This window comes from Procambarus clarkii, chromosome 5 (assembly GCF_040958095.1).
Source record: "Procambarus clarkii isolate CNS0578487 chromosome 5, FALCON_Pclarkii_2.0, whole genome shotgun sequence".
Taxonomy (NCBI): domain Eukaryota; kingdom Metazoa; phylum Arthropoda; class Malacostraca; order Decapoda; family Cambaridae; genus Procambarus; species Procambarus clarkii.
Window position 1 is genome coordinate 36,302,100 of NC_091154.1, and position 25,260 is coordinate 36,327,359.

At 44.7% G+C, this 25,260-nt stretch overlaps 1 protein-coding gene across 2 annotated transcripts in view; it reads left to right on the forward strand.

Moving 5' to 3' along the window:
* Positions 1-17,057, forward strand: part of LOC123766047 (uncharacterized) — a 293,391-nt gene extending 276,334 nt beyond the window's left edge. For both annotated transcript variants that reach the window (XM_069304949.1, XM_069304953.1), the window contains one exon: positions 16,941-17,057. In XM_069304949.1, the coding sequence (XP_069161050.1) occupies positions 16,941-17,051 (111 nt within the window). In that variant the 3' untranslated portion in view covers positions 17,052-17,057. The remainder of the gene's footprint in view (positions 1-16,940) is intronic.
* Positions 17,058-25,260: the final 8,203 nt, after the last annotated feature.

Genomic DNA, 25,260 nt, shown 5'->3' on the forward strand with positions numbered 1-25,260 from the left:
GGTGTGTGTGTGTGTATACTCACGTAGTTGTGCTTGTGGGGGTTGAGTCTTGGCTCTTTGGTCCCACAAAGGCTCTGTGGCTCTGTGTGTGTGTTTGTGTGTGTGTAACTCAGTAAAGAAATTATCATTCTCCGCCCTTCCTCTCTCTCTCTCTCTCTCTCTCTCTCTCTCTCTCTCTCTCTCTCTCTCTCTCTCTCTCTTTCTCTCTCTCTCTCTCTCTCTCTCTCTCTCTCTCTCTCTCTCTCTCTCTCTCTCTCTCTCTCTCTCTCTCTCTCTCTCTCTCTCTCTCTCTCTCTCTCTCTCTCTCTCTCTCTCTCTCTCTTCCTCCCTCTCTCTCTCTCTCTCTCTCTCTCTCTCTCTCTCTCTCTCTCTCTCTCTCTCTCTCTCTCTCTCTCTCTCTCTCTCTCTCTCTCTCTCTCTCTCTCTCTCTTTCTTTCCATCCCCTTCCTTCAACTGCAGTAAGAGAAAATTGTATCTGTCATCATATGAATGCATAAGTTCCATGCAATTACTGAAATTGTAAAACTGCTTCAGACATCAAAGCAGCACTACCATTGATTAGCCATCACAGTGTCCACGCCACGAGGCTGGAAGCTGGGACGAGTACCACCGCCCTCGTCAGGAGGCTGGCTCACACCTGGCCCAGGAGCACACGAGGCCCAGGAGCACACCAGGCCCAGGAGCACACGAGGCCCAGGAGCACACGAGGCCCAGGAGCACACCAGGCCCAGGAGCACACCAGGCCCAAGAGCAGCATCACGACCATTAAGGGAAGGTTCCTTGAGCTAAGGAGCGCCAGCAGGTGAGCAGCCACAAGGTGACAGCACTCCTTGTGGTGGTGGAGGAGTCGTGCGGGCCACGTCCCGCCGGCGGCTGAAGCAGCACTTGTTCAGTCCTGGTCCAAACTTTAATTGGATTGTCAGGAGGCAATTATTCAGATTTCATGGCAGGCGAGATTTGATTAAATTTGGCGCCCACGAGAGAAAACGTTTTGGTGGGTGGCGACAGGAGGTGGTGGCGTCGTGGCGTCGTGTTCAACCAGTGCCGGGAGTCATCAAGCATTTACGTGTCCCCCCTCCTTACGAAACCTCTACATCTTTCCTCGATCGTGGCGACTTTGTATTTACTAAACATTTTAGGCCCTTGGGAAGTTTTCAACCCCCGCGTAACGCTATTTAGTATAACTAAAGTGCCATGACTAAGGAATGATGTACAGGTTTCGTAAGGGTCTCGATGATTCGTGCCCCAGGTTGTCAAGCCGGCTGTCATGTAGCCTTACCTAGAGGTGACAGAGAAGTGACCCCGGACAGAGCGACAACACAGCCAGAGACAGAGTCTGACAGAGCCGCCGCCCCTGTCACACATATTACCACCACCCGTCCTCTTAACAATCAGTTGAGGAGGGTAGAAATAGCCTAAGCTGTTATATCCCTTTGAGATGTATTATATTATCTCAATAAACGTATTTGAACTCTAACAACCAGCTACCGAATTACTGCTGAGTGAACAATGGGGAACAGTTAATGATTGGCACCTAGTCAATCCTACCTGGCGGCCAGGACTCGAACCCAGACCAGATCGGTGGTGAGGAGCGGGGCGCGTGTGTTACCAAGGCGTCTTTACAAAATGCGAGAATATTGCATGATGCATTATGGGTATTGTTACGAGGTGCCAAGGAGAAGGAAAACGGTTGTGGGTTGTATCCTGGGAGAGGTCAGTAGTGGGCCAACAGGAACATGGAGGATAAGTACAAGCTTCGTGTCCCCCAGACAGCGGGAAACGTATAATGCAATCAGTCGTATTAGGTAATAATGATTTGAGTATGGTGAGGGGGACGTCGTTCTTGACATGTCGTGCAAGGTGTTGGCGCTATGCAACAACGACGTAGCCTCCGAGATCCAAGATGGCGGCGCAATTTGACCAATTACAGTAAGAGATAGGCGGTGACGTCATGCCGTCGTACCAATAGGAGCCCCATTTTCGAATGGAGCGAAAAGGCGGGTCGCTCCTCCTTGCAGACTGAAATTGACTACCAGAAGGGGTAGTTGGGTGTAGCCGCTCCGTAGCCTGATGATTCCCTTATGCTGGAGCTTGGTGGCCAGCGACTCTCAAGATGAACATTGCAAGTGTAGATGAGTAGATGACCTCCTGGGCCGCTCTCGCTACCACAGGTAGACATTACCTGAAGACTTCACCATCTTCTTGAGGTTATCATGGCATGATTTCGGGTCTTTTTTTTAGTGTCCCCGCGGCCCGGTCCTCGACCAGGCCTCTACCCCCAGGAAGCAGCCCGTGACAGCTGACTAACACCCAGGTACCTATTTTACTGCTAGGTAACAGGGGCATAGGGTGAAAGAAACTCTGCCCATTGTTTCTCGCCGGCGCCTGGGATCGAACCCGGGACCACAGGATCACAAGTCCAGCGTGCTGTCCGCTCGGCCGACCGGCTCCCTGCCATCATGACTATAATTGACGCAATTAATGCTTTTTTAACATTAGTTGTCATTTATGAGATTTCCGACGACACGCGCCTCGTCACCGCAAGGAAACTTGGATGACTTTACAGTTTAGTTAAGAGAGCTCTCTCTTAGTATTCAGTTATTAAGGCTATAATATTACAACCCATTTTAAGTAAATACAATTTCAGGCTGGCCTTAAGTTTTATATATATATTAATATTTTTGCGCATTAATAACAATTAATATCTGTGTTTGATGATTAATGTATGATTAAATTGATTATATTGAGGGCAAGACCGTATGTAGTGTCAGGTCCACACACTCGACTCCTCAGGGAAGCTCTGCCAGTAATTTAGCTTAAAACTGTATATATATATTTTTCATGTGTAGAGATCACGCTTGAAACAAGACATTTTTAAGTGAGATCGTACGGTTGTCCAGGTACAGCCCTCAAGAGTGTGCTGGAACTGTGGGCGAGGTGTCTGGGGTTGTTGTTGTTGTTGTTGTTAAAGATTCGCTACCTGGAACGAGGTTCCAAGTAGCACGGGCTATGGTGAGCCCGTAGTTGGGCTGGGGTAATCTTTTATGTCCACGCTTGTGTAGGGCTGTTTTGCTTTATTGTAGCTGCTATATGGGTAGTGTCTATGTCATCTTTATTATCAGGAAAACCCCACCAGCAGTGACTGCATGTCCATAGTTTACCTTTTGATATTCTCAAATAGTAAAGTAGGAGTAGTAGACCAATTAAGTGGGAAAGACTTGGTGCCTATTTCTTACTAAATAGGCTAGTTAACTATCACCAAAAAGAGGCTGTTTCCTCTGCTAGTGGTTGTCTGCGTGCTGACGATGACACATCCGAACAATGAAATAGGGAGTTGCAAGCGATGAGTCACAATATATGTTGACCAGACCACACACTAAAAGGTGAAGGGACGACGACGTTCCGGTCCGTCCTGGACCATTCTCAAGTCGAAATAGGGAGTTAGTTTATGGAGAGACAGGAATTCTTGACGAGTAGTTGAGTTGGTGGCCTGTGTGAAGATGATCTGTGTTATCTCGCTAAGAATTACTGCAGATAACGATGGAAAGAGAGAAAACGGGAAAGGGCTTTGCTTCAATGAAATACAAATGATAATATTATTTCCGATTTAATTCCCATCATGATAAGTCTCGGCATCTCTTTCTTTATTGTTTTACCCTCACCTCCGCCATTCGGTTAAGTCCTGTAAGCCTGCAAGTACAAGCCTTGATAAAGTAGATAAAGCAGTTTAATCTGCGTAGTTCAGTAGTTCAATCTGCGTCTACTTTATTAGTGATAAAGTAGTCGCAGATTGGAATAATTCTGTGAGTATATATCTTCTATTCTAGTGACTTTCTGGGACCTGTTCTGGATTTTTTGTATCAATATTTGATTCATAATACTGGATTACCTCAGCTTACCTATTTGTTGATAGTTCTTGCTCTTCTTCCTATTTCCCCTTTCTCACTTTCTATTCCATTCTTTCCTTCCTATTCCCTGCCTACTTTTCTCATAATTCTCTTGATCTTTCAGTTTCTCTTAACCTCAGTCCTTCCCCTCCCTCCCTCTCTCTTCGTCCGTGTCCTCTCCATCTCTCCCTCTTTCATTTCTGCTCCCTCACCTTCTTCCCTCTCCCTGTTCTTCCTCACTTCTTCCTCTCCCTCTTCTTCCCTCCCTCTTGATCATGCACACAGTCTTCATCATGTCGTTTTCTCCGTTTTTCTGTATATTTGTCAACATTTTTATTTGCAGTCTTGGGCTCGACACGCTGCTTTAAGTCCATCCCTCAGGATCTGTGTCTCTTGCCTTGACTTACTGGCGGCTCTGAGGCTTCTCCTTGCTCTCTCTCTCTCTCTCTTTATCTCTCTCTTTATCTCTCTCTCTCTCTCTCTCTCTCTCTCTCTCTCTCTCTCTCTCTCTCTCTCTCTCTCTCTCTCTCTCTCTCTCTCTCTCTCTCTCTCTCTCTCTCTCTCTCTCTCTCTCTCTCTCTCTCTCTCTCTCTCTCTCTCTCTCTCTCTCTCTCTCTCTCTCTCTCTCTCTCTCTCTCTCTCTCTCTCTCTCTCTCTCTCTCTCTCTCTTTATCTCTCTCTTTATCTCTCTCTCTCTCTCTCTCTCTCTCTCTCTCTCTCTCTCTCTCTCTCTCTCTCTCTCTCTCTCTCTCTCTCTCTCTCTCTCTCTCTCTCTCTCTCTCTCTCTCTCTCTCTCTCTCTCTCTCTCTCTCTCTCTCTCTCTCTCTCTCTCTCTCTCTCTCTCTCTCTCTCTCTCTCTCTCTCTCTCTCTCTCTCTCTCTCTGTCTCTCTCTCTCTCTCTCTCTCTCTCTCTCTCTCTCTCTCTCTCTCTCTCTCTCTCTCTCTCTCTCTCTCTCTCTCTCTCTCTCTCTCTCTCTTTATCTCTCTCTTATCTCTCTCTCTCTCTCTCTCTCTCTCTCTCTCTCTCTCTCTCTCTCTCTCTCTCTCTCTCTCTCTCTCTCTCTCTCTCTCTCTCTCTCTCTCTCTCTCTCTCTGCGTGTTACACTTTATTCTCTCTAAGGCTGATCTCTCCGCATCTAACTTATCTGTTAAGCAATCTTATCATTATTGTTATAATAATTATTATACTAGTTTTGTAACTAATATAATTATTATTATTTTATTATCAAAATTTTTTTTAACTAATCCACAAGGGCCGTGATGAGGGTCGAACCAACGTCCGGGATGATCCCAGATGCGCCTACTTAGTCCACTGCGCCACAACATGGCCCATTGTGGATTGGTTCATTTGATGTATCACGCTGTTGTGATTTCTGTGTGTAAAAAGTTTTTGTCTTTGTATTATTACAATATATATTTCATCTTATATGGTTCTTGTTTTGTTATTAATATAGTTCATGGCAATCCTTTCCCACTAGTTGTCCTGGAACACGACCCGCGAATGGGTTTACAACCATTTGCTGGGGCGAAGAGGGCGAGGGTAAACAGGTAAGGATTGAGTGCCAGTCAAGCCTCCCTAATCAGGGTTGGAACCCAGACGAAATCGCACTCACTCTCACGCGCTTGCACTTTTTTTTTTATTAATCATTTAAAGCTTTAATATCTTTAGTATTTAATGTTAAAATTTTCTCCGGTGTAATTGTTACAATATATAAACGCTTTGCCTGAGAACCACATGTCTCCGTGGCGTAGTGGTAAGGCCCTCGCCTGGCGTTCCGCGAGCACTTTGTCCTGGGTTCGTATCCTGGCCAGGGAGAATTTACTGAGTGTAAATCCTTAACTGTAGCCTCTGTTTAACCCAACGGTAAAATAGGTACTTGGTTGTTAAACGATTCTTCGCGGGGGTCGTATTCCAGGGACCTAAGGACTTGCCCGAAACGCTACGCGCACAAGTGGCTGTACAAGAATGTAACAACTCTTGTATAATATAAATAAACAATATATAAAAAATAAATAAAAAAAATTAAAAAATGTAATGAGGTAACATTCCGAACCGCCGCCATTCCCACCCTCCCTTCTACCTTCTTGTCTCTTCCCCACCCCTCCCTTCTACCCTCTGTCTCCTTCCTTCAACTGGGCTTCTTTCCTCGGCGTTTTAATTCAACTTGGACAACTACGGCACGGTAGTCTGGGAAAGCTGTTAATTGAGTAATACTTGAGCCACAACACCTAGTAGTCCGGTGGTGATGGGTCTCGTGAAGAAACTCTACAGATGTACTCATCTATTTGTACTCGCATATTTGTGCTTGCAAGAGTTGAGCTCTGGCTCTTTGGTCCCGCATCTCAACCGTCAATCAACTGGTGTACAGGTTCCTGAGCCTATTGGGCTCTATCATATCTACATTTGAAACTGTGTATGGAGTCAGCCTCCACCACATCACTGCCTAATGCATTCCATCTCTTAACTACTCTGACACTGAAAAAGTTCTTTCCAATATCTCTGTGGCTCATTTGGGCGCTCAGTTTCCACCTGTGTCCCCTAGTGCGAGCGCCCCTTGAGTTAAATAGCCTGTCTTTATCTACCCTATCAATTCCTTTGGGAATCTTGTATATGGTGATCATGTCCCCCCCTAACTCTTCTGTCTTCCAGCGACGTGAGGTTTAATTCCCGTAGTCTCTCCTCGTAGCTCATACTTCTCAGCTCGGGTACTATTCTGGTGGCAAACCTTTGAACCTTCTCCAGTTTAGTGTTATGCTTGATTAGATATGGACTCCATGCTGGAGCTGTATACTCCAAAAATGGTCTGACATATGTGGTATACAAAGTTCTAAATGATTCCTTACACAAGTTTCTAAATGCCGTTCTTATGTTGGCCTACCTGGCGTATGCCGCTGATGTTATCCTCTTGATATGAGCTTCAGGGGACAGGTCTGGCGTGATACCAACCCCCAGGTCTTTCTCTCAGACTCTTGAAGAATTTCATCTCCCAAATGATACCTTGTGTCTGGTCTCATTGCTCCCTACACCTATCTTCACTACATTACATTTTCTCCGGTTAAACTCCAACAACCAGGAGCTGCGATGTCTTGTATTTTAGGCCTGTGCGTGCCACACTTCGTCAAAGGCTTTCGAGACATCTCTGAGCACAATGTTGCACTGATCCATTTTCGTCATTGCATTAGCTATTGTGCGTGTAGATCAGGGCTATAGCTGTGTGCGATTTTCCCCTACTGCACCTGTTCCTCGCACCACTCTTCCTATCCCATTTCCCCTTCCTTTCCTATTCCCTGCTACCCCTTTTCCCCCTCTCCCCCTTCCCTCTCATCCTCTTCCCCTTCCCTCTCACCCTCTCCCATCACACACTCGGTTCATGTTGTCATTAATATTTTTAATTTGATAATAAAATCCACAAATGAGAAACAGGAACAAATTATGGTCATTACGCAGTTTTAGCAAAGGGGAAGGAGCAGGGGGGGGTGGCAAGGGGGAAGAGAGAGGGCATAAGGGAAAAGGGAAGAGGAGAGGGCATAGGGGAAGGAGGGAAAATGAGGGAATAGAGGGACGAGGCAAGTAGAAGGTAAATTGGAGAAAGGGCAAAGGGAGGGGTACATGGGGAGGAGTCATGGAGAGAAGCCAGAGGGAAATGGACAAGGGGAGGATATAGGAGGGAAGCAGAAGGGATAGGTAAGGGGGCTGGTGTATGAGAGAAATACAATAAGGTGTCACAAGTGTATGGGACAGTAGGAAAATGTGAATTTTGTTTTTAACACTCGACATTTGTTATATGAAGTTTCTTTCACTGTTGTGATAGTTGTTGAAAAGTCGTGGTAGTGGGAACAGGGTTGTTGTGGATTATGGATGGCCAGAGTGGTGTTGATTCCTGAGGTTATGTTGTAGATGCTCTTGATTTCTTCATCTGTAGATGCTATATTTAAGGTATCACAGCATCTATACAACCCTGGACAACAGGGGTTCAGAACAGGGCGCTCCTGCCTCTCACACGAGGCTAGACCACTGTGACATAACATAGACATCAAGCAATGCACAAAGATTCGACAAGTGTCACCATGGTGTTATTGTGCATAAAACACGCAGAAAAGGAATTATTTACAAAGTAGGAAGATGGATCAATAATTTCAATTGATGGATCAATTGACGGATCAACGAAGAGAACCCAAAGTGTAATAGCCATCAAAATGAAATCCGGATCATCCACTGTGAAAGGCTCAATGCCGCAAGGTACCGTGCTGGCCCCGGTACTATTTCTCATCATCACTCGGAACATAGACAAGGATACAAACTAAAGTACTGTATCATCGTTTTGCAGATGGCACTTGGATCTTCGTGAGAGTAGACAATATAGAGGTGACAGCCGACCTCCAAACTGAGGTTAATCGGGTCTTTCAATGGGCCTCAGAGAATATCATGTTTTATGAAGATAAATTCCTGCTCTTGCGCCGCGAGCAGCTGTGTCTAACAGCCTGGTTGACCAGACCACCAACTAGGAGGAGGCCTGGTCAGAGAACGGAAGCAGGAGGTCATGATCCCCCGGAACAAGCAGCAGGTCAACAACAAGCAGGTAGTTATGGTAATTATGGCCGGGGGTAGTTGAGATAATTGTTTTGATATGTGTGTTCGTAGTAGTCGCAGTTGTTGATAATTGATATTATTAATCAATTATCAATTGATATCGATTGATAGCTGATAATTATCATCAACTGAAAATATCAATTGATAGTTGATAATTATCAACTATCAATTGGTAATTGATAGTTTATAATGCTTATTTGTTGCTATGGGTAGTTGTGGTTATGGTAGTTGCTGTTAAGATAGTGACCATCATCGTTAGTTCTGCCATAACAGTTACCGTTGTCAAGGTGGCCAGGATGGTGGTGCCCTCCCCCCCCCCCCCAGCACCTGAGGGGTTGTACATACACACTGTGTGTGCTGAGTGCTTGACTTCCATCGTCAGATTATAAATGATTCTCCTATATTTGAATGATATATGGCATGTATCTGCTTCACGCTCTCTCTCTCTCTCTCTCTCTCTCTCTCTCTCTCTCTCTCTCTCTCTCTCTCTCTCTCTCTCTCTCTCTCTCTCTCTCTCTCTCTCTCTCTCTCTCTCTCTCTCTCACCTATATATGTTTATCACTAGTTCTTCAATTCATGGATCTAAGTAAGGTGTTTCACCAGTGTGATAAATCGACTGCATCATCTGTCAGCGCAAACAAAACATGTTGGAAGTGTCTTGACAGAGCTTGACAAAGGGACGATTAATTGTTTGTGTGTGTGTGTAGTCACCTAGTTTCACTGGCGTTGATGAGTTTGCATAAATCGATCTTCAGCTCCTGGGGGTCGCCTTTGGCAACTGTCAGTAGGCTGCTATAATGATTCCCCAAACCTATATATATATATATATATATATATATATATATATATATATATATACCTATGTTATCTAATCTTAGAACTGTGCCTCCCATTTTAGTCAATTTTCTTTAATTGCTCTCATACTGAATAACTATTTTCGTACATGCTTATGACTTTCCTTTCTCTCTGCTTCACCTTATGTCTCTCGCTATGTTGTTTCTCACACTGAATATCTCATCCTTATCTACTGTCAAACAGATGATGAGCCAATGTTACGTTATCTTTCCGTATCTCTCTCTTCTCGTTTTCTATACGAGGCTCAGATCTTTCAGCCCATATTCATAGCTCATTCCCGTTAGTTGTGGAACTAGCGTCAAGGCAAGCTTCTCCAGCGAGCTTCGTTGTGAGCTTTTTGAAGAGTACTCCATACTCTGGCCTTGTTCTCACAGTGATGGAGAACAGTGTTCTGAAGGCCTTGATATCCCTGCTTTTATTGTTCTTCCGAGTGACAGTTTCTCGGACACCGCAAATGTCATCCTGTTTGTATGTTCCTCTGGTGTAAAGCTCAGTGTGTTGGGCTCTCCCGAGTCCCCCCTTTACCGACTCATGGAGTTACAGCCCTAATTGTGGTCTCTCTCTGAACTGTCATCAACCAACACGTGAAATGGCTAAATCAAGGACACGGCTCTTCAGATAACTTCTACCTCTTATCCTGAAGTATATTACAGGATTTTTATATACCTCTTTTTTTGCCATCTGCAAACTAAAGGCATTTATGACATCATGTTGATGTCATATATATATATATATATATATATATATATATATATATATATATATATATATATATATATATATATATATATATATATATATATATATATATTTATATATATATATATATATATATATATATATATATATATATATATATATACATACATACATATATAAATATATATACATATATATATATCCCCTTGTCTACATCTTTTCTCTATGCTCTTCTTCACTATTTACTGTCCTCAGTTATTATTTCTTACCATAAATCCATTTCTGTCTCTACCCTCTCCTTCTCCTCCTCCTCTCCTTTCTCTCCCATGAGTTATAGGAGTAATATTGAGATTCAATATAATTGCACCTGACCGAAATAGATTAATGGCTCGGATTTAGAGAAGGAAAGGGGTTGTTATGGGAACAGGTTTAGAGAGAACTGGTAGTGGTAATGGGAAGGAACTTTGGGAAGGGTATGGGGCACGCGCTTAGGGAAGGAAGGGGCGGGAATGGAAATGGGTTTTGGAAAAGGAGAGATGACGGGAAACAAACCTGGGGTTTATTATGGTCTGTGTAGAGAGCGTGAAAAAGAAAGAAATGGGGGGTAGGGAGAGAGTGAGATATAGACTGAGGGGAATAAAATGGGAAGGGTTTGGTACAACCAATAAGAGGAGAAATATGTCATTGTGACCCCGAGTGAATAAAGTTTTGTGTTGCCGGGGAGCTACGAGGGAGGTGGCACCCCATTGTTGGTGTGTTGCGGGGGTAGCCTGGGGGGGGAGTGTGGCCCTCCAGCGTTGGTGTGGCCCCTGAGGGAGGGGGGGGAGTGTGGCCCTTCAGCGTTGGTGTGGCCCCTGAGGGGGGAGTGTGGCCCTTCAGCGTTGGTGTGGCCCCTGAGGGGGGGGGGGGAGTGTGGCCCTTCAGCGTTGGTGTGGCCCTTCAGCGTTGGTGTGGCCCCTGAGGGGGGAGTGTGGCCCTTCAGCGTTAGTGTGGCTTTCCAACAGTCCCTTGTCGTGTTGATGGACTGCGGACAAACAGGGGGGGGAGGATAGTCGTGTGTGTATTCTTAAGACCTTCATTTGGCCAAGGAATATGAGAAAGACTAGACACGGTTCATCCCTCAGGGATAATCTCTATGGTTCTTGTTGCGACAGAGATCCTAATAGGAGCCGACTCTAGGTTCTAAGCCTTGTTCAAAGGTTATATAGATATCATGTTTACACAGTGCCCCTTAACTTCTTAAATACCGTGGCAGAGGAACTATTTGTCAGTCACTCGATCAATCAACCGGTGTCAGAAGCGTATGGTGTATTTTTTTTTTTTTTTTAAGTATATTTTCTATCACAGGCGTGGCCATTCATTTGTACAATGCAGATTAGCATATATACATTTTCTTCTTCGTGAAGAACTTTCAAAACTCCAGTTGCAATGCCTTGTACGATAAAAAATTTGTCTGTGATTTTACAAGCCATCTTGCGGACTGTCAGCCCCCAAAGCTGTCAGTACAGAGCCAGGATGACAACATCTATTTCAGTACACCCTAACTATTCCGTTAAAGATGGCATGAGTTCAACACGCAGTCAGACCGTCACTAGAGAAATCGAGACACCAAAATAACTTACACATCATTACAACAGGAGACGAGACAGGAGAAGTTCATTATTACATCAAGTACACTTCTACTGTCAACAGCCAGGTCATATATGCTTACGTCCTTCAGTACTATCAAGGGTGAGCTGCCATTTGAGACCCCCACCCACTTCCTAGCCGACCTATAAGAATGCAGGAACCCATTAACCTTAACAGGTTAACTTCCTCTCCTCTCAAAAGGGCCACATAGACTATATATTATTGTATTAGTTTATGCTGTGTGTGTGTGTGTGTGTGTGTGTGTGTGTGTGTGTGTGTGTGTGTGTGTGTGTGTGTGTGTGTGTGTGTGTGTGTGTGTGTGTGTGTGTGTGCGCGCGTGCGCGTGTGTGTGCATTCACCCGTGTTTGCTCAAAAATCAAAGACGTGTAACCAATGATTCGAAACCAATGTATGTATATAGAGAAACAGCCTGCAGGAAAAGCAATAATACTACCTAATCAATAGCCAGCTTTTTATTTCGGGAGCCTCTCCGCAGACTTTTCCTGGTGGAACGAAGATGGAAGGTGTCAGGGAAGACTTAAGACGGTAGTGTATTCCACATAATGGCGGCGAAACGGACAAATGAGACAGCATGCTGCTGCGTTCGAGGATTAATAACAGAAGCAGTATCAGTGAGTAGATGGATGAAGAGAGAGAGAGAGAGAGAGAGAGGAGTAAGCTCTTGAGAGCCAGAGCCCTAGCAACAGTGGGGGAGAGAGCGCTCTGTGACCGCGATCGAGGCTATTGAGTTCGATCTCGTTTTTGTATCGAGATCACCTTTTTCCCTCCAAGGTCTTACTACTGACCCACGCCCAGGATGCATCTCCACAACAGTTACTTAACTGTTAAGTGAGCAGAGGCCTTAAGTGATAAGAAACGTGCCTAACCATTTCTGTTCCTTCCTGAAATCGAATCCGGATACCCGGATTGTGAGTCGAGAATGAAGCCAAGTGATATATTCTTAGTTTTTTTATCGGCTGAGACCTGATGTGGGTTCTGGGAAAGGTGGTTCAGTAGTAACAAGTTGAAGGCTTCAATGATGGCTTCATCACCAAGAACTTCATCACCAAGGGCTTCATCACCAAGGGCTTCATCACCAAGGGCTTCATCACCAAGGGCTTCATCACCAAGGGCTTCATTTCCAAGGGCTTCATCACCAAGGGCTTCATCACCAAGGGCTTCATCACCAAGGGCTTCATCACTGAGACGCGGCTGCTGGTTCACCAAATACTTGTATCTCTCTAACATAAGCAGTTTATAGCAGATGTTAGACACGAGCTTTGACGTCAGGCGAGACATTAACAAAAGTGGAGATTTCGTACTTGATCAGCCTTAAATGACTTTGAACTTACTAATCCCAATTACATTTTTCGTGTATTTACAAGGGCTTGTGTCAGCTCCTAGATTTCATCTATTCAGCCATTCGTCAGTCAATGTAATGATTTCATTTCTCATATACTTTTTTGTAGTTTCCAAGTTGTGTGTGATATATGCCTTTTCAATAACTTCTTACGATACCAAATGATATACGATTCTAACACTGACGTTCTTCCCATAATCACCTCATTCAGTTTCCATCCATAGTCTCTGAAAGTGGTGTCTTTGTCGACTTTATTCCCCCTTAATGCTTTGGACGTTATCGTGTCCACACTCATTCCTCCAGCGTGGTGAGCCTGAGTCGTCTCTGCTGTTGACCGTAGCTCCAACCCCTCACCTCTGGCTCAAACCCTGTTGCATATTCCAGAAAATTTGCTAGCTACATTGTATATAATCTCGGGTGAGAGTTCCATGCTACATTCTCAAGGATAGATCTTACTTCAGTTGTATAGAGCTTTCAAGGCCTCTTTATCAAGGTTTCCAAAGATTGTTTTGACATTTTTAAAGCTTCGCATATACGACGAACGTTATTTTGCTAATGCGTTCTTCGTACATGAGGCTTGTTGTATAATTCCTGATCTTGCTGTCTCTAAATCAAGAAGTTGCAATACTTTGATACTGTATTGTTTAGTTTCTTGGAGGTTGTCTTGACGCTCGGCAGCTTAACATATACTGCTGATGGGTTTATATTCCTTTGCCTCCAGAAACCTGTGTGGCATTTCTACTCAGAGATAATTGGTTCTCATGAAATTTGGTTAGTTCCTCCCTCTCAATACGTATTATTGCTGTGCCCTCAGTACTACTTCCGCATCCTCATGACCTTTACGCTTAACAAGATGGAAGGTCATTAATTAACCATTTGTCCGTCTACAGCGTAGCTAAGTTACTCCGGAGCCTCTTGTAGTCTTCTGATTTTCAGCGTCACCAGTGTGTTCTGAGTGTGTATATCACTAAATATGTCTCTCTCTCTCTCTCTCTCTCTCTCTCTCTCTCTCTCTCTCTCTCTCTCTCTCTCTCTCTCTCTCTCTCTCTCTCTCTCTCTCTCTCTCTCTCTCTCTCTCTCTCTCTCTCTCACTCTCTCTCTCTCTCTCTCTCTCTCTCTCTCTCTCTCTCTCTCTCTCTCTCTCTCTCTCTCTCTCTCTCTCTCTCTCTCTCTCTCTCTCTCTCTCTCTCTCTCTCTCCCTCTCTCTCTCTCTCTCTCTCTCTCTCTCTCTCTCTCTCTCTCTCTCTCTCTCTCTCTCTCTCTCTCTCTCTCTCTCTCTCTCTCTCTCTCTCCCTCTCTCTCTCTCTCTCTCTCTCTCTCTCTCTCTCTCTCTCTCTCTCTCTCTCTCTCTCTCTCTCTCTCTCTCTCTCTCTCTCTCTCTCTCTCTCTCTCTCTCTCTCTCTCTCTCTCTCTCTCTCTCTCTCTCTCTCTCTCTCTCTCTCTCAGCTACAGAGCGACAAGAACAACCTCCTCTCCCTCGTCTACCATTCCTCTTTTTCCACTTTTATCGCCTCACATCATTCATTAATTGTCCTCTATCTTTCTCCCTGCCTCCTCCTTCTCCTTCCTCGTCTGTCTTCCACTTTGTTCCTTCTTTTATATCTTTGGAATATGCAGCTTTATTTATTATTTCCTTGTCCTTTTTTCGTGCGAAGAATAATAGAATACTGGGAATTTTTCACCCACACACACACACACACACACACACACACACACACACACACACACACACACACACACACACACACACACACACCCACACACACACACACACACACACACACACACACACACACACACACACACAGGAAGCAGCAGCCCGTAACAGCTGTCTAACTCCCAGGTACCTATTTACTGCTAGGTAACAGGGGCATCAAGATGAAAGAAACTGCACATTTGTTTTCCACCATCGCGGGGAATCGAACCCAGACCCTAGGATTACGATTCCTAAGCGCTGTCCACTTAATCACAGGGCTCCCCCTGTGTGTGTGTGTGTGCGTGTGTGTGTGCGTGTGTGTGTGTGTGTGTGTACATTCAATCTAGTCATTACCAGGATTACATGCGAGCATAAAGTGTTCCCGTCCACCATTAATATCCTATCACCACCACCACCACCATCATCACCACCACCACCACCACCACCATCACCACCACCATCACCATCACCATCACCACCATCACCATCACCATCACCACCACCACCATCACCACCATCACCATCACCATCACCATCACCATCACCACCATCACCACCACCACCATCATCACCACCACCATGACTCTTGTCATCATCAGCACTATGATAGATATCTTCAGTACCATATCTATCACAGTGAGCACCTCAAAGCTCAAGTCTATTACCGACAAAAGAAGATGAAAGATGATATTCACACGAACCTTTAAAATAAGGTTTGCCAAAACTGTGATTTTTTTCGTCTGAAATTCTCCTGCGCTCACTCTCTCACTCTTAGTCAAAGCAGCAGAGAGGTCCGAGCGAGAATATATATTCAAACTTCATTTACTGTTTTTTTTTATATATATTTAACACATTTGGGTACATCTGCATTTGTGCAGCTACCCTAGACTATTTGAAGAGGAGTACAGAGTGTGTCAAAAAGCTAGCTACGTGGTGCTAAAAATCTCCATCACACAGGATGGTTAGTCATAATGGGCCATGTGATAAGTAGTCTGCACTGGCAGACTCTGGGTGCATTATGAGGATATCTTCAAGAATACGAGAGTGAATAAAGTAATTGCAAAGCTCCAGGTACCTCATGCCAACTGGTCTGAAAGGTCTAATAACTGGGCATTCAGTGATGTAGTGCGGGAGATCATGCCGGAGTTCCTGCTCACAGAGTTTGCAACTGGAGTGCTCAGGATTGGGAGATCCGTCACCTGCAGCCACCTGCCACAGGTAACGGTAACCCAACCTGATCCTGGCAACCACTGTGTCGCACAGTGGTTGGTTGGGGGCCTGATAGCTGACTGGACAGCGCTCTGTACTCGTAATCCTAGGGTCCTAGTTCGATCCCGGTAATGGCAGAAACAAAATGGGCAGAGTTTCTTTCACCCTCATGTTCCTGTTACCTAGCAGTAAATAGGTACCTGGGAGTTAGACAGCTGTTATGGGCTGCTTCCTGGGTATATGTGTGTGTGTAGAAAAAAATTAGTTAATAGTTAGTAACAGTTGATTGATTGACATTTAAAAGGCGGGCCGAAAGAGCAGAGCTCAACCCCCCCGCAAGCACAACTAGGGGAATACAGTCTGGTGGACGTTTTGTGCTGCCCATAAACATAGGTTTCTGATCTGATCAAATCATAGCTTTTATACTGGTGTTATCAGGTCGTTGGGAGTCAGTATTTTCTCTCCTATCAGACCTGAGTGTTTGGAACAATATAGTTTTGACAACATTCCCCTTCAGACAAACACCTAAAGTGTGTGGAACGGAGACGCAATACTTCATAAAGTTGTGGGAGGGAGGGGGGACGGTCCTAAGTACATACAGAGAACGCCTTGTAAATAATGGCGAGTATAAGAAATGATGCCTGATTAAAACTTGGCTTTCACGAGAAAACTAGAAAAATTCCACAATGAATTACCTGATTAGCCAAATGGTGATGGCTACGTGGGCTGCGGATCGCTACTAGCAATAGCCTTGCAAATCAGACTATCGTCAAGGAAGCCTAGCTTGTCTTGGGGTCCGGATATGTGAATAGAGAAATTGTGATAACCGGTCGCAGGTAACATTACACCCAAACACTTAAACTCTTACCACCACCACCTCTAGTCTCCATTAAAAACCCGAACCCTACCACAACTACTACTACCACCACCACTACCACTACTACTACTACTACCACCACCACCACAAGGCCATCTTCAGCGTCCATTACAAACATCCCTCTCTTCCTCCCACAGATCGTCAGCGCCCCCTTCACAGACGTCGTCACACCTGAGGAGCTCATTAGGAAGAACGTGCAAGCGAGATCTTCCCTGGAGATCAAGATGCTTCTCAAAGGTAAGTGCTGATGTGTGTGTGTGTGTGTGTGTACTCACCTAGTTGTACTCACCTAGTTGTGTCTGCAGGATCGAGCATTGACTCTTGGATCCCGCCTTTCGAGCATCGGTTGTTTACAGCAATGACTCCTGTCCTATTTCCCTATCATACCTGGTTTTAAAATTATGAATAGTATTTGCTTCCACAACCTGTTCCTGAAGTGCATTCCATTTCCCCACTACTCTCACGCTAAAAGAAAACTTCCTAACATCTCTGTGACTCATCTGAGTTTCAAGCTTCCATCCATGTCCTCTCGTTCTGTTACTATTCCGTGTGAACATTTCGTCTATGTCCACTCTGTCAATTCCTCTGAGTATCTTATACGTTCCTATCATGTCCCCCCTCTCCCTTCTTCTTTCTAGTGTCGTAAGGCACAATTCCCTCAGGCGCTCTTCATACCCCATCCCTCGTAGCTCTGGGACGAGTCTCGTTGCAAACCTCTGAACCTTTTCCAGTTTCATTATATGTTTCTTCAGATGGGGACTCCATGATGAGGCGGCATACTCTAAGACTGGCCTTACGTAGGCAGTGTAAAGCGCCCTAAATGCCTCCTTACTTAGGTTTCTGAATGATGTTCTAACTTTTGCCAGTGTAGAGTACGCTGCTGTCGTTATCCTATTAATATGTGCCTCAGGAGATAGATTAGGTGTTACGTCCACCCCCAGGTCTCTTTCACGCGTCGTTACAGGTAGGCTGTTCCCCTTCATTGTGTACTGTCCCTTTGGTCTCCTATCTCCTAGTCCCATTTCCATAACTTTACATTTGCTCGTGTTGAATTCTAGTAGCCATTTCTCTGACCATCTCTGCAATCTGTTCAGGTCCTCTTGGAGGATCCTGCAATCCTCATCTGTCACAACTCTTCTCATCAACTTTGCATCATCCGCAAACATCGACATGTAGGACTCTACGCCTGTAAACATGTCGTTAACATATACAAGAAATAGAATTGGTCCCAGCACCGATCCTTGTGGTACTCCACTTGTTACTGTTCGCCAGTCCGACTTCTCGCCCCTTACCGTAACTCTTTGGCTCCTTCCTGTTAGGTAGTTCCTTATCCATTCTAGGACCTTTCCCCCCACCCCCGCCTGCCTCTCGAGCTTGAACAGCAGTCTCATGTGCGGTACTGTATCAAAGGCTTTTTGGCAGTCCAGAAATATGCAGTCTGCCCAACCATCTCTGTCCTGTCTTATCCTCGTTATTTTATCATAGAATTCCAGAAGGTTTGTTAGGCACGATTTCCCTGTCCAGAACCCATGTTGATGTTTGTTCACAAACCTAATGTTCTCCAGGTGTGCAACCAGTCGCAGCCTAATTATTCTTTCCAGTATTTTACAGGGGATGCTTGTCAGTGATACAGGTCTGTAGTTAAGTGCCTCCTCCCTATCTCCTTTCTTGAAGATCGGCACGACATTTGCCTTCTTCCAGCAACTGGGCAATTCTCCTGACATAAGTGACTCATTAAAGATCATTGCCAGAGGCACGCTGAGGGCCTGTGCTGCTTCTTTTAGTATCCACGGTGATACTTTGTCTGGTCCAACTGCTTTAGTTGCATCTAGAGTTGTCAACTGTTTCATTACCTCCTCTGCTGTCACCTCTATATCTGTGTGTGTGTGTGTGTGTGTGTGTGTGTGTGTGTGTGTGTGTGTGTGTGTGTGTGTGTGTGTGTGTGTGTGTGTGTGTTTGTGTGTGTGTGTGTGTGTGTGTGTGTGTGTGTGTGTGTGTGTGTGTGTGTGTGTGTGTGTGTGTGTGTGTGTGGTATTTGAAGTCATTTAGGTGTACTTGCGAGAGTCGAGCTTCAGCTCTTGTATCTCAGTTGCCAACCTATAATTGCATTTGTAGTAGTCAAATATATTTTTGCAAAATAATAAGGTGAGAGTCGGATCATTTGGACCAGCATGGACAACATAATAATTAAGAGATCAAGAGAACATGAAAGTTTGGTGTCTACAGAAAGCCTATTGAAGCCCTTCCATTCAAGCCTACTTCTTGAGATACTGGTCCCCATCCCTGAGATACGAACCCCACCCCATGAGCGCAAAAGGAGCTAAACATTGCGTTTTGAAATTGAAATTGAAATAAGTTTATTGAGGTAAAATACACACAAAGGGATGAGGTAGCTCAAGCTATTCTCACCCCGTTCAGTAGTTTGGTCCATGTTTCTCAGGAAACGTAGTATATGAAGGCGTCAGTTTCACGAAAGAAGATTAACGTTTCTGAGAATATGACCAGTCCTCATTATCCAAACATTTTCATGGAAAATGTTTTAATGGGAGTCAAGCTGAAAATATTCCTAACGCTTTGAAAAGTTTCTGTATTAATGTGACATTTAAGAATTTTATTATCGTTTGAGATTTATTGATAATGAATTCACTAGCTGCTACATGTGGTTGTATTTAGTAAAGCCATTGCAGGAGTTATGGAAATGTGTATATTGGAGAAACAGGTGAAAATTTGGATGAAACTCTTCAAAATTAAATATAGTGTTCTAACACACCTTGTTTGTTATTGGTAAAAATGAATAAATATGACCACCCAATTATCAGCTGGAACAATGTTAAGAACAATTTTGTAAGTTCTATATTTAATCAATTATTTGCGGAGCTTGGACCTTATACCCCACATTGTGACCTTATACCCCACATTGTGACCTTATACCCCACATTGTGACCTTATACCCCACATTGTGACCTTACACCCCACATTGTGACCTTACACCCTACATTGTGACCTTACACCCTACATTGTGACCTTATACCCCACATTGTGACCTTACACCCTACATTGTGACCTTACACCCTACATTGTGACCTTACACCCTACATTGTGACCTTATACCCCACATTGTGACCTTATACCCCACATTGTGACCTTACACCCTACATTGTGACCTTACACCCTACATTGTGACCTTATACCCCACATTGTGACCTTATACCCCACATTGTGACCTTATACCCCACATTGTGACCTTACACCCTACATTGTGACCTTACACCCTACATTGTGACCTTATACCCCACATTGTGACCTTATACCCCACATTGTGACCTTATACCCCACATTGTGACCTTATACCCCACATTGTGACCTTACACCCCACATTGTGACCTTACACCCCACATTGTGACCTTATACCCCACATTGTGACCTTATACCCCACATTGTGACCTTATACCCCACATTGTGACCTTATACCCCACATTGTGACCTTATACCCCACATTGTGACCTTACACCCCACATTGTGACCTTATACCCTACATTGTGACCTTACACCCTACATTGTGACCTTACACCCTACATTGTGACCTTACACCCTACATTGTGACCTTACACCCTACATTGTGACCTTACACCCTACATTGTGACCTTACACCCCACATTGTGACCTTACACCCCACATTGTGACCTTACACCCTACATTGTGACCTTACACCCTACATTGTGACCTTACACCCCACATTGTGACCTTACACCCTACATTGTGACCTTACACCCCACATTGTGACCTTACACCCTACATTGTGACCTTACACCCCACATTGTGACCAACGCACAGGTCATGCAGCAGTGTGGTCGGGTAACATTACCCGACATTAGCTGGTGGTCGGTGTAGAACAGGAAGCCGACGGAACAGTGAGTCCTGATTCCTTATCCTCGCTCCTATAAACTGTGACTCATATGCCCTCTGACCGGCCGGCCCGTTAATACAAATTAGTCAGAGGTCAATTTTGATATTAATAAAGCCAACTCACCTTTAGACCCGTGTTTATTAATTAGTTCGATTAAGGGATCAAATTTAGGGTATTTTACTTCCATAATACCACCGTAAATTTGACGCTGGTGTTCGTAACGTCCAAACTAAGATGCATTCAGCTGTTTGTTGCTGTTTAGTTTCGACCACAAATATGGATAGTTATATAAAACGTTACCCCAAAGGAGAAGGGGGCACTCCAGTATGGTTACGCGTAATTTGGTTGTTAGCTAGCTAGCAGCTAGCTTCCTTTTTTATTTTAGTCCTTTATTATGCATCCAATCCCACGAGCGGTGGTGGGCCCCATACCCATCCCGTGGGAGGTTGTGGGCCCCATACCTATCCCGTGGGAGGTTGTGGGCCCCATACCTATCCCGTGGGAGGTTGTGGGCCCCATACCCATCCCGTGGGAGGTTGTGGGCCCCATACCCATCCCGTGGGAGGTTGTGGGCCCCATACCTATCCCGTGGAAGATTGGGACCTCATACCCATCCCGTGGGAGGTTGTGGGCCTCATACCCATCCCATGGGAGGTTGTGGGCCCTATACCCATCCCGTGGAAGGTTGTGGGTCTCATACCCATCCCGTGGGAGGTTGTTGGCCTCATACCCATTCCGTGGGAGGTTGTGGGCCCGATACCCATCCCGTGGGTAATGGGGCTGATAGAAAGGGGGGTTATAGAGGCAAATAATGAACTCAAGAAGTGAACCCCAGAGTTCTAGCTCCTGCTTGCTGGTGGCTCAGGCTTGCGTTATCGCCTCAGGGAACCCTAATGAACACATTATAACTACCGTGATAGGCAAGGACCGTGCCATAACAAGAGGACCGATAGTATAACACAATAGATATGATGCGGGGTAAATAAAGTTGTGATTAAAACAACAGACATAAATAGAGAGTTTGTGACATTATCATGAAGTGTTTCTGGGAAACCCGTTCTCGCAAATATAATAAGTCAATATTGACTTATTAAATATGTGCATAGGTGACATACTTAACATAATAGTTTCCCTTGAAAAGCTTCATAGAAAACACCGACCTTACCTAACCTACTTAGTATGTTAAGATAAGCATCTTATTGCTTCGTAATTACAATTATTACCTAACCTATACCTATAATAGGTTAAGTAACAATTGTAATTACGAAGCTATAAGATGCTTATTTTAGCATACTAAGTAGGTTAGGTAAGGTCGGTGTTTTCTATGAAGCTTTTCAAGGGAAACTATTATGTTTAGTATGTCACCTATGCACGCAACTAATAAGTCAATATTGACTTATTAAATTTGGGAGAACAGGTTGTTCTGGGGGATACTGACCCCTCTCTACTCCCCCCTATTTACCCCCTCTCTATACCCTATTTCCCCCCTCTCTACCCTCTCTTGCCTGGGGCCCCTGGCCAATAATACCTGATCAGGAAGATTGTGCTTGCAGCTCGTATAGTCTGCATGATCAGGAACATATTGTTAACATCACTACAGCTCCCCCTTGAAAGATAAAATAACAAACGAATCCCAAATGGTAACGAGAATAACGCAAACATGAAGGAAAGCAAGCAGTGAAGGAGACGTTGAGCCTCGCTGGTAAGACGGTGGCCCCGGGCTGAGAGTAGGTACAGTACCTGCAGCGGGTCTGGTAGTCGTCCTCCCCCCTCACCCCACGGTACTCACAGTTAACTGTGAGGTTAAGGAACCAGGTCAAGTGGTGCAGCTGGCTGGCCACTTCTTCCCGCCCGCTCTGTGTGTGTGTGTGCCACGGGTGCCTGCGACGCTGCGATGGGGGAGAGCTGGAGGGACTTTATGGCGTGTTGAAGGTCACCATGATGGGAATACTCGTCTCATTAATGTGGGTATTGATGTTACACGTGCCTGCTGTGTGTGTGTGTGTGTGTGTGTGTGTGTGTGTGTGTGTGTGTGTGTGTGTGTGTGTGTGTGTGTGTGTGTGTGTGTGTGTGTGTGTGTGTGTGTGTACTCACCTAGTTTTGTTTGCGGGGGTTGATCTTTGTCTCTTTAGTCCTGCCTCTCAATTGTCAATCAACCTGGTGTACAGATTGTGGAGCCTATTGGGCTCTATGAAATCTACATTTGGAACTGTTTATGGAGTCAGCCTCCACCACATCACTGCTTAATGAATTCCATTTGTTAACTACCCTGGCACTGAAAAAAATCTCTCTAATGTCTCTGTAGCTCATTTGGATAATAGGTTTCGACCTGTTTGCCCTTGTTCGTGTTTTTCTCACGTTAAATATTTTGTCTTTGTCCACCCTGTCAATTCCCCTCAGAATTTTGTAGGTGGTGATCATGTCTCCCTTTACTCTTCTGTCTTCCAGGGACGTGAGGTTTAGCTCCCGTAGCCTTAACTTCATAGCTCATACTTCTCAGTTCTGGGTCTAGTCTGGTGGCATACCTCTGAATCTTCTGTAACTTTGTCGAGTTTAACTAGGTATGGACTCAGGCTGGAGCTGCATACTCCAGAATTGGTCTGACATATGTGATATACAAGGTGAATTTTCGACTTTCCCTGACTACTACTGAAGCTAAGAGGGACCAGTGGTCCACGCCCTCGTCATATAAACTGTCAATCACACTTCCATGGAAATAAACCGATAGAGTTTCGGCCTCACAAACGTGGGGTCAGAGGTTCGAGTCTCCTGGAGCCCAGGTGAATATAATGTTTATTTCCACGGAAGTGTGGATGACAATTTATGCAAGACTAAATATTTCCTTTCTTACTTTAGGAAATATAACCGACTTGGAATCCGAACCTTTTAGTAGATCTGAGGATGTTTGAACAATTAAAATGATCTAGTAATTGGCGTTATCTTAATGGGCCAGTGGTTGTTAGAATTGTTTAAATTGTGCAGTAATTAGTAATATAATGAGCTCATTTTGTCTCAAGATGGATGTGGTTTCTTAGTTTAACAAATCAGTGATGTTAAACGGTTAATGCCTAGTGTTTCCTTCAGTAATTATATTATTTGTTCTTGTTTTCTTGTTCTGACAAAAACAATAATGCTAGTAATGTGAATAGTAACACATAATAATTGAACCATTAATAATAATGTATTAAAAATATATAAAATAACTAAACATTTAATATTTTGGAAAAGTGCGAAGCTCGTTTTCTTTAGGTGTATAAAAAATGGGAAGACGGGAGAAGGAATTAAGAAAAACAAGCCGAGGAACAGTTTGTCTTAGCATGGTTATTAAGGAAGGATGCTAGTGTCAACAGCCTCCTCCTCCTTGCCTTAGCATCCCAGGGAGGAGAGATGACATCTCGACCTTAACACACCTGGACTTAAGGTTGTCAATCATTTATCTCCGTGTCAATTACTAGGTCGGGCTCACCGTCTTAGATATGTTTTTTTCTTCATGTTCTTCTTGCCACCAGAGTGGTGTTACTACCTGCTGGGTGGTTACCTGTCTGTCTGTCTGTCTGTCTGTCTGTCTCTCTCTCTTTCTCTGTCTGTCTGTGGGAGAAGAGGTGCTCTCTCTCTTGAGCTCATCTTGGCTGTTTTCCTATATGTGTGTGTTTATACATATTAATACAGGAAATCACTTGTTTCTACACATAATTCTGAATTCTACCAAAGATTCTCATGACGAGTTTCTCCCCAAATAAAGTGTTGGTCGTCTGAATCATCTGTATTGGTACGGGCGGCCTCCGCGCGCCCTCTCTCACGACGGGCCTGGAGAAAGTCCGCCCACGGTGTGAATACTTGTCGCCCTGACGTGTGTTATATTCATGGTGACGCTGCCTCGCTGTGTCCAAGCTGCCTCACCGTGTCCACGCTGCCTCGCCGTGTCCACGCTGCCTCGCCGTGTCCGCGCTGCCTCGCCGTGTCCGCGCTGCCTCACCGTGTCCGCGCTGCCTCGCCGTGTCCACGCTGCCTCACCGTGTCCACGCTGCCTCGCCGTGTCCACGCTGCCTCGCCGTGTCCACGCTGCCTTACCGTGTTCACGCTGCCTGCGGCCCCGGAGCGTTGGCAGCTACGCCAGGTGATAGCAGCCCATCCTCCTGAAATTATGGTACTTTTTTGTAGCTAAGTGGTGGAAAGTACCAATATGTAATGACGAAGCCCAAGTAAAACCACTTTTTGGTACTATATTTTTGTATCGAGTCCGGAAAAATATAACTCGGCACCAAATTAAATATTCCTAGGCCTAGTATTGCAGTTATATTTACTATGATAAGCCTCAGCGTGCATTAGGCTTAGGTTAGGTCTTATTAGCAACATAAATATAGACTCTTTGAACAGTTTGTCTAAATTATATAATACTAAAGTATACTTTATGGTGGTCCATCAGGATATATTTGACTTGAGAATGGTCCAGGACGGACCGAAACATCGTCGTCGTCGTCCCTTCACCTTCTAGTGTGTGGTCTGGTCAACTTTTTTTAGCCACGATATTGTGACTCATTGCCTGCATA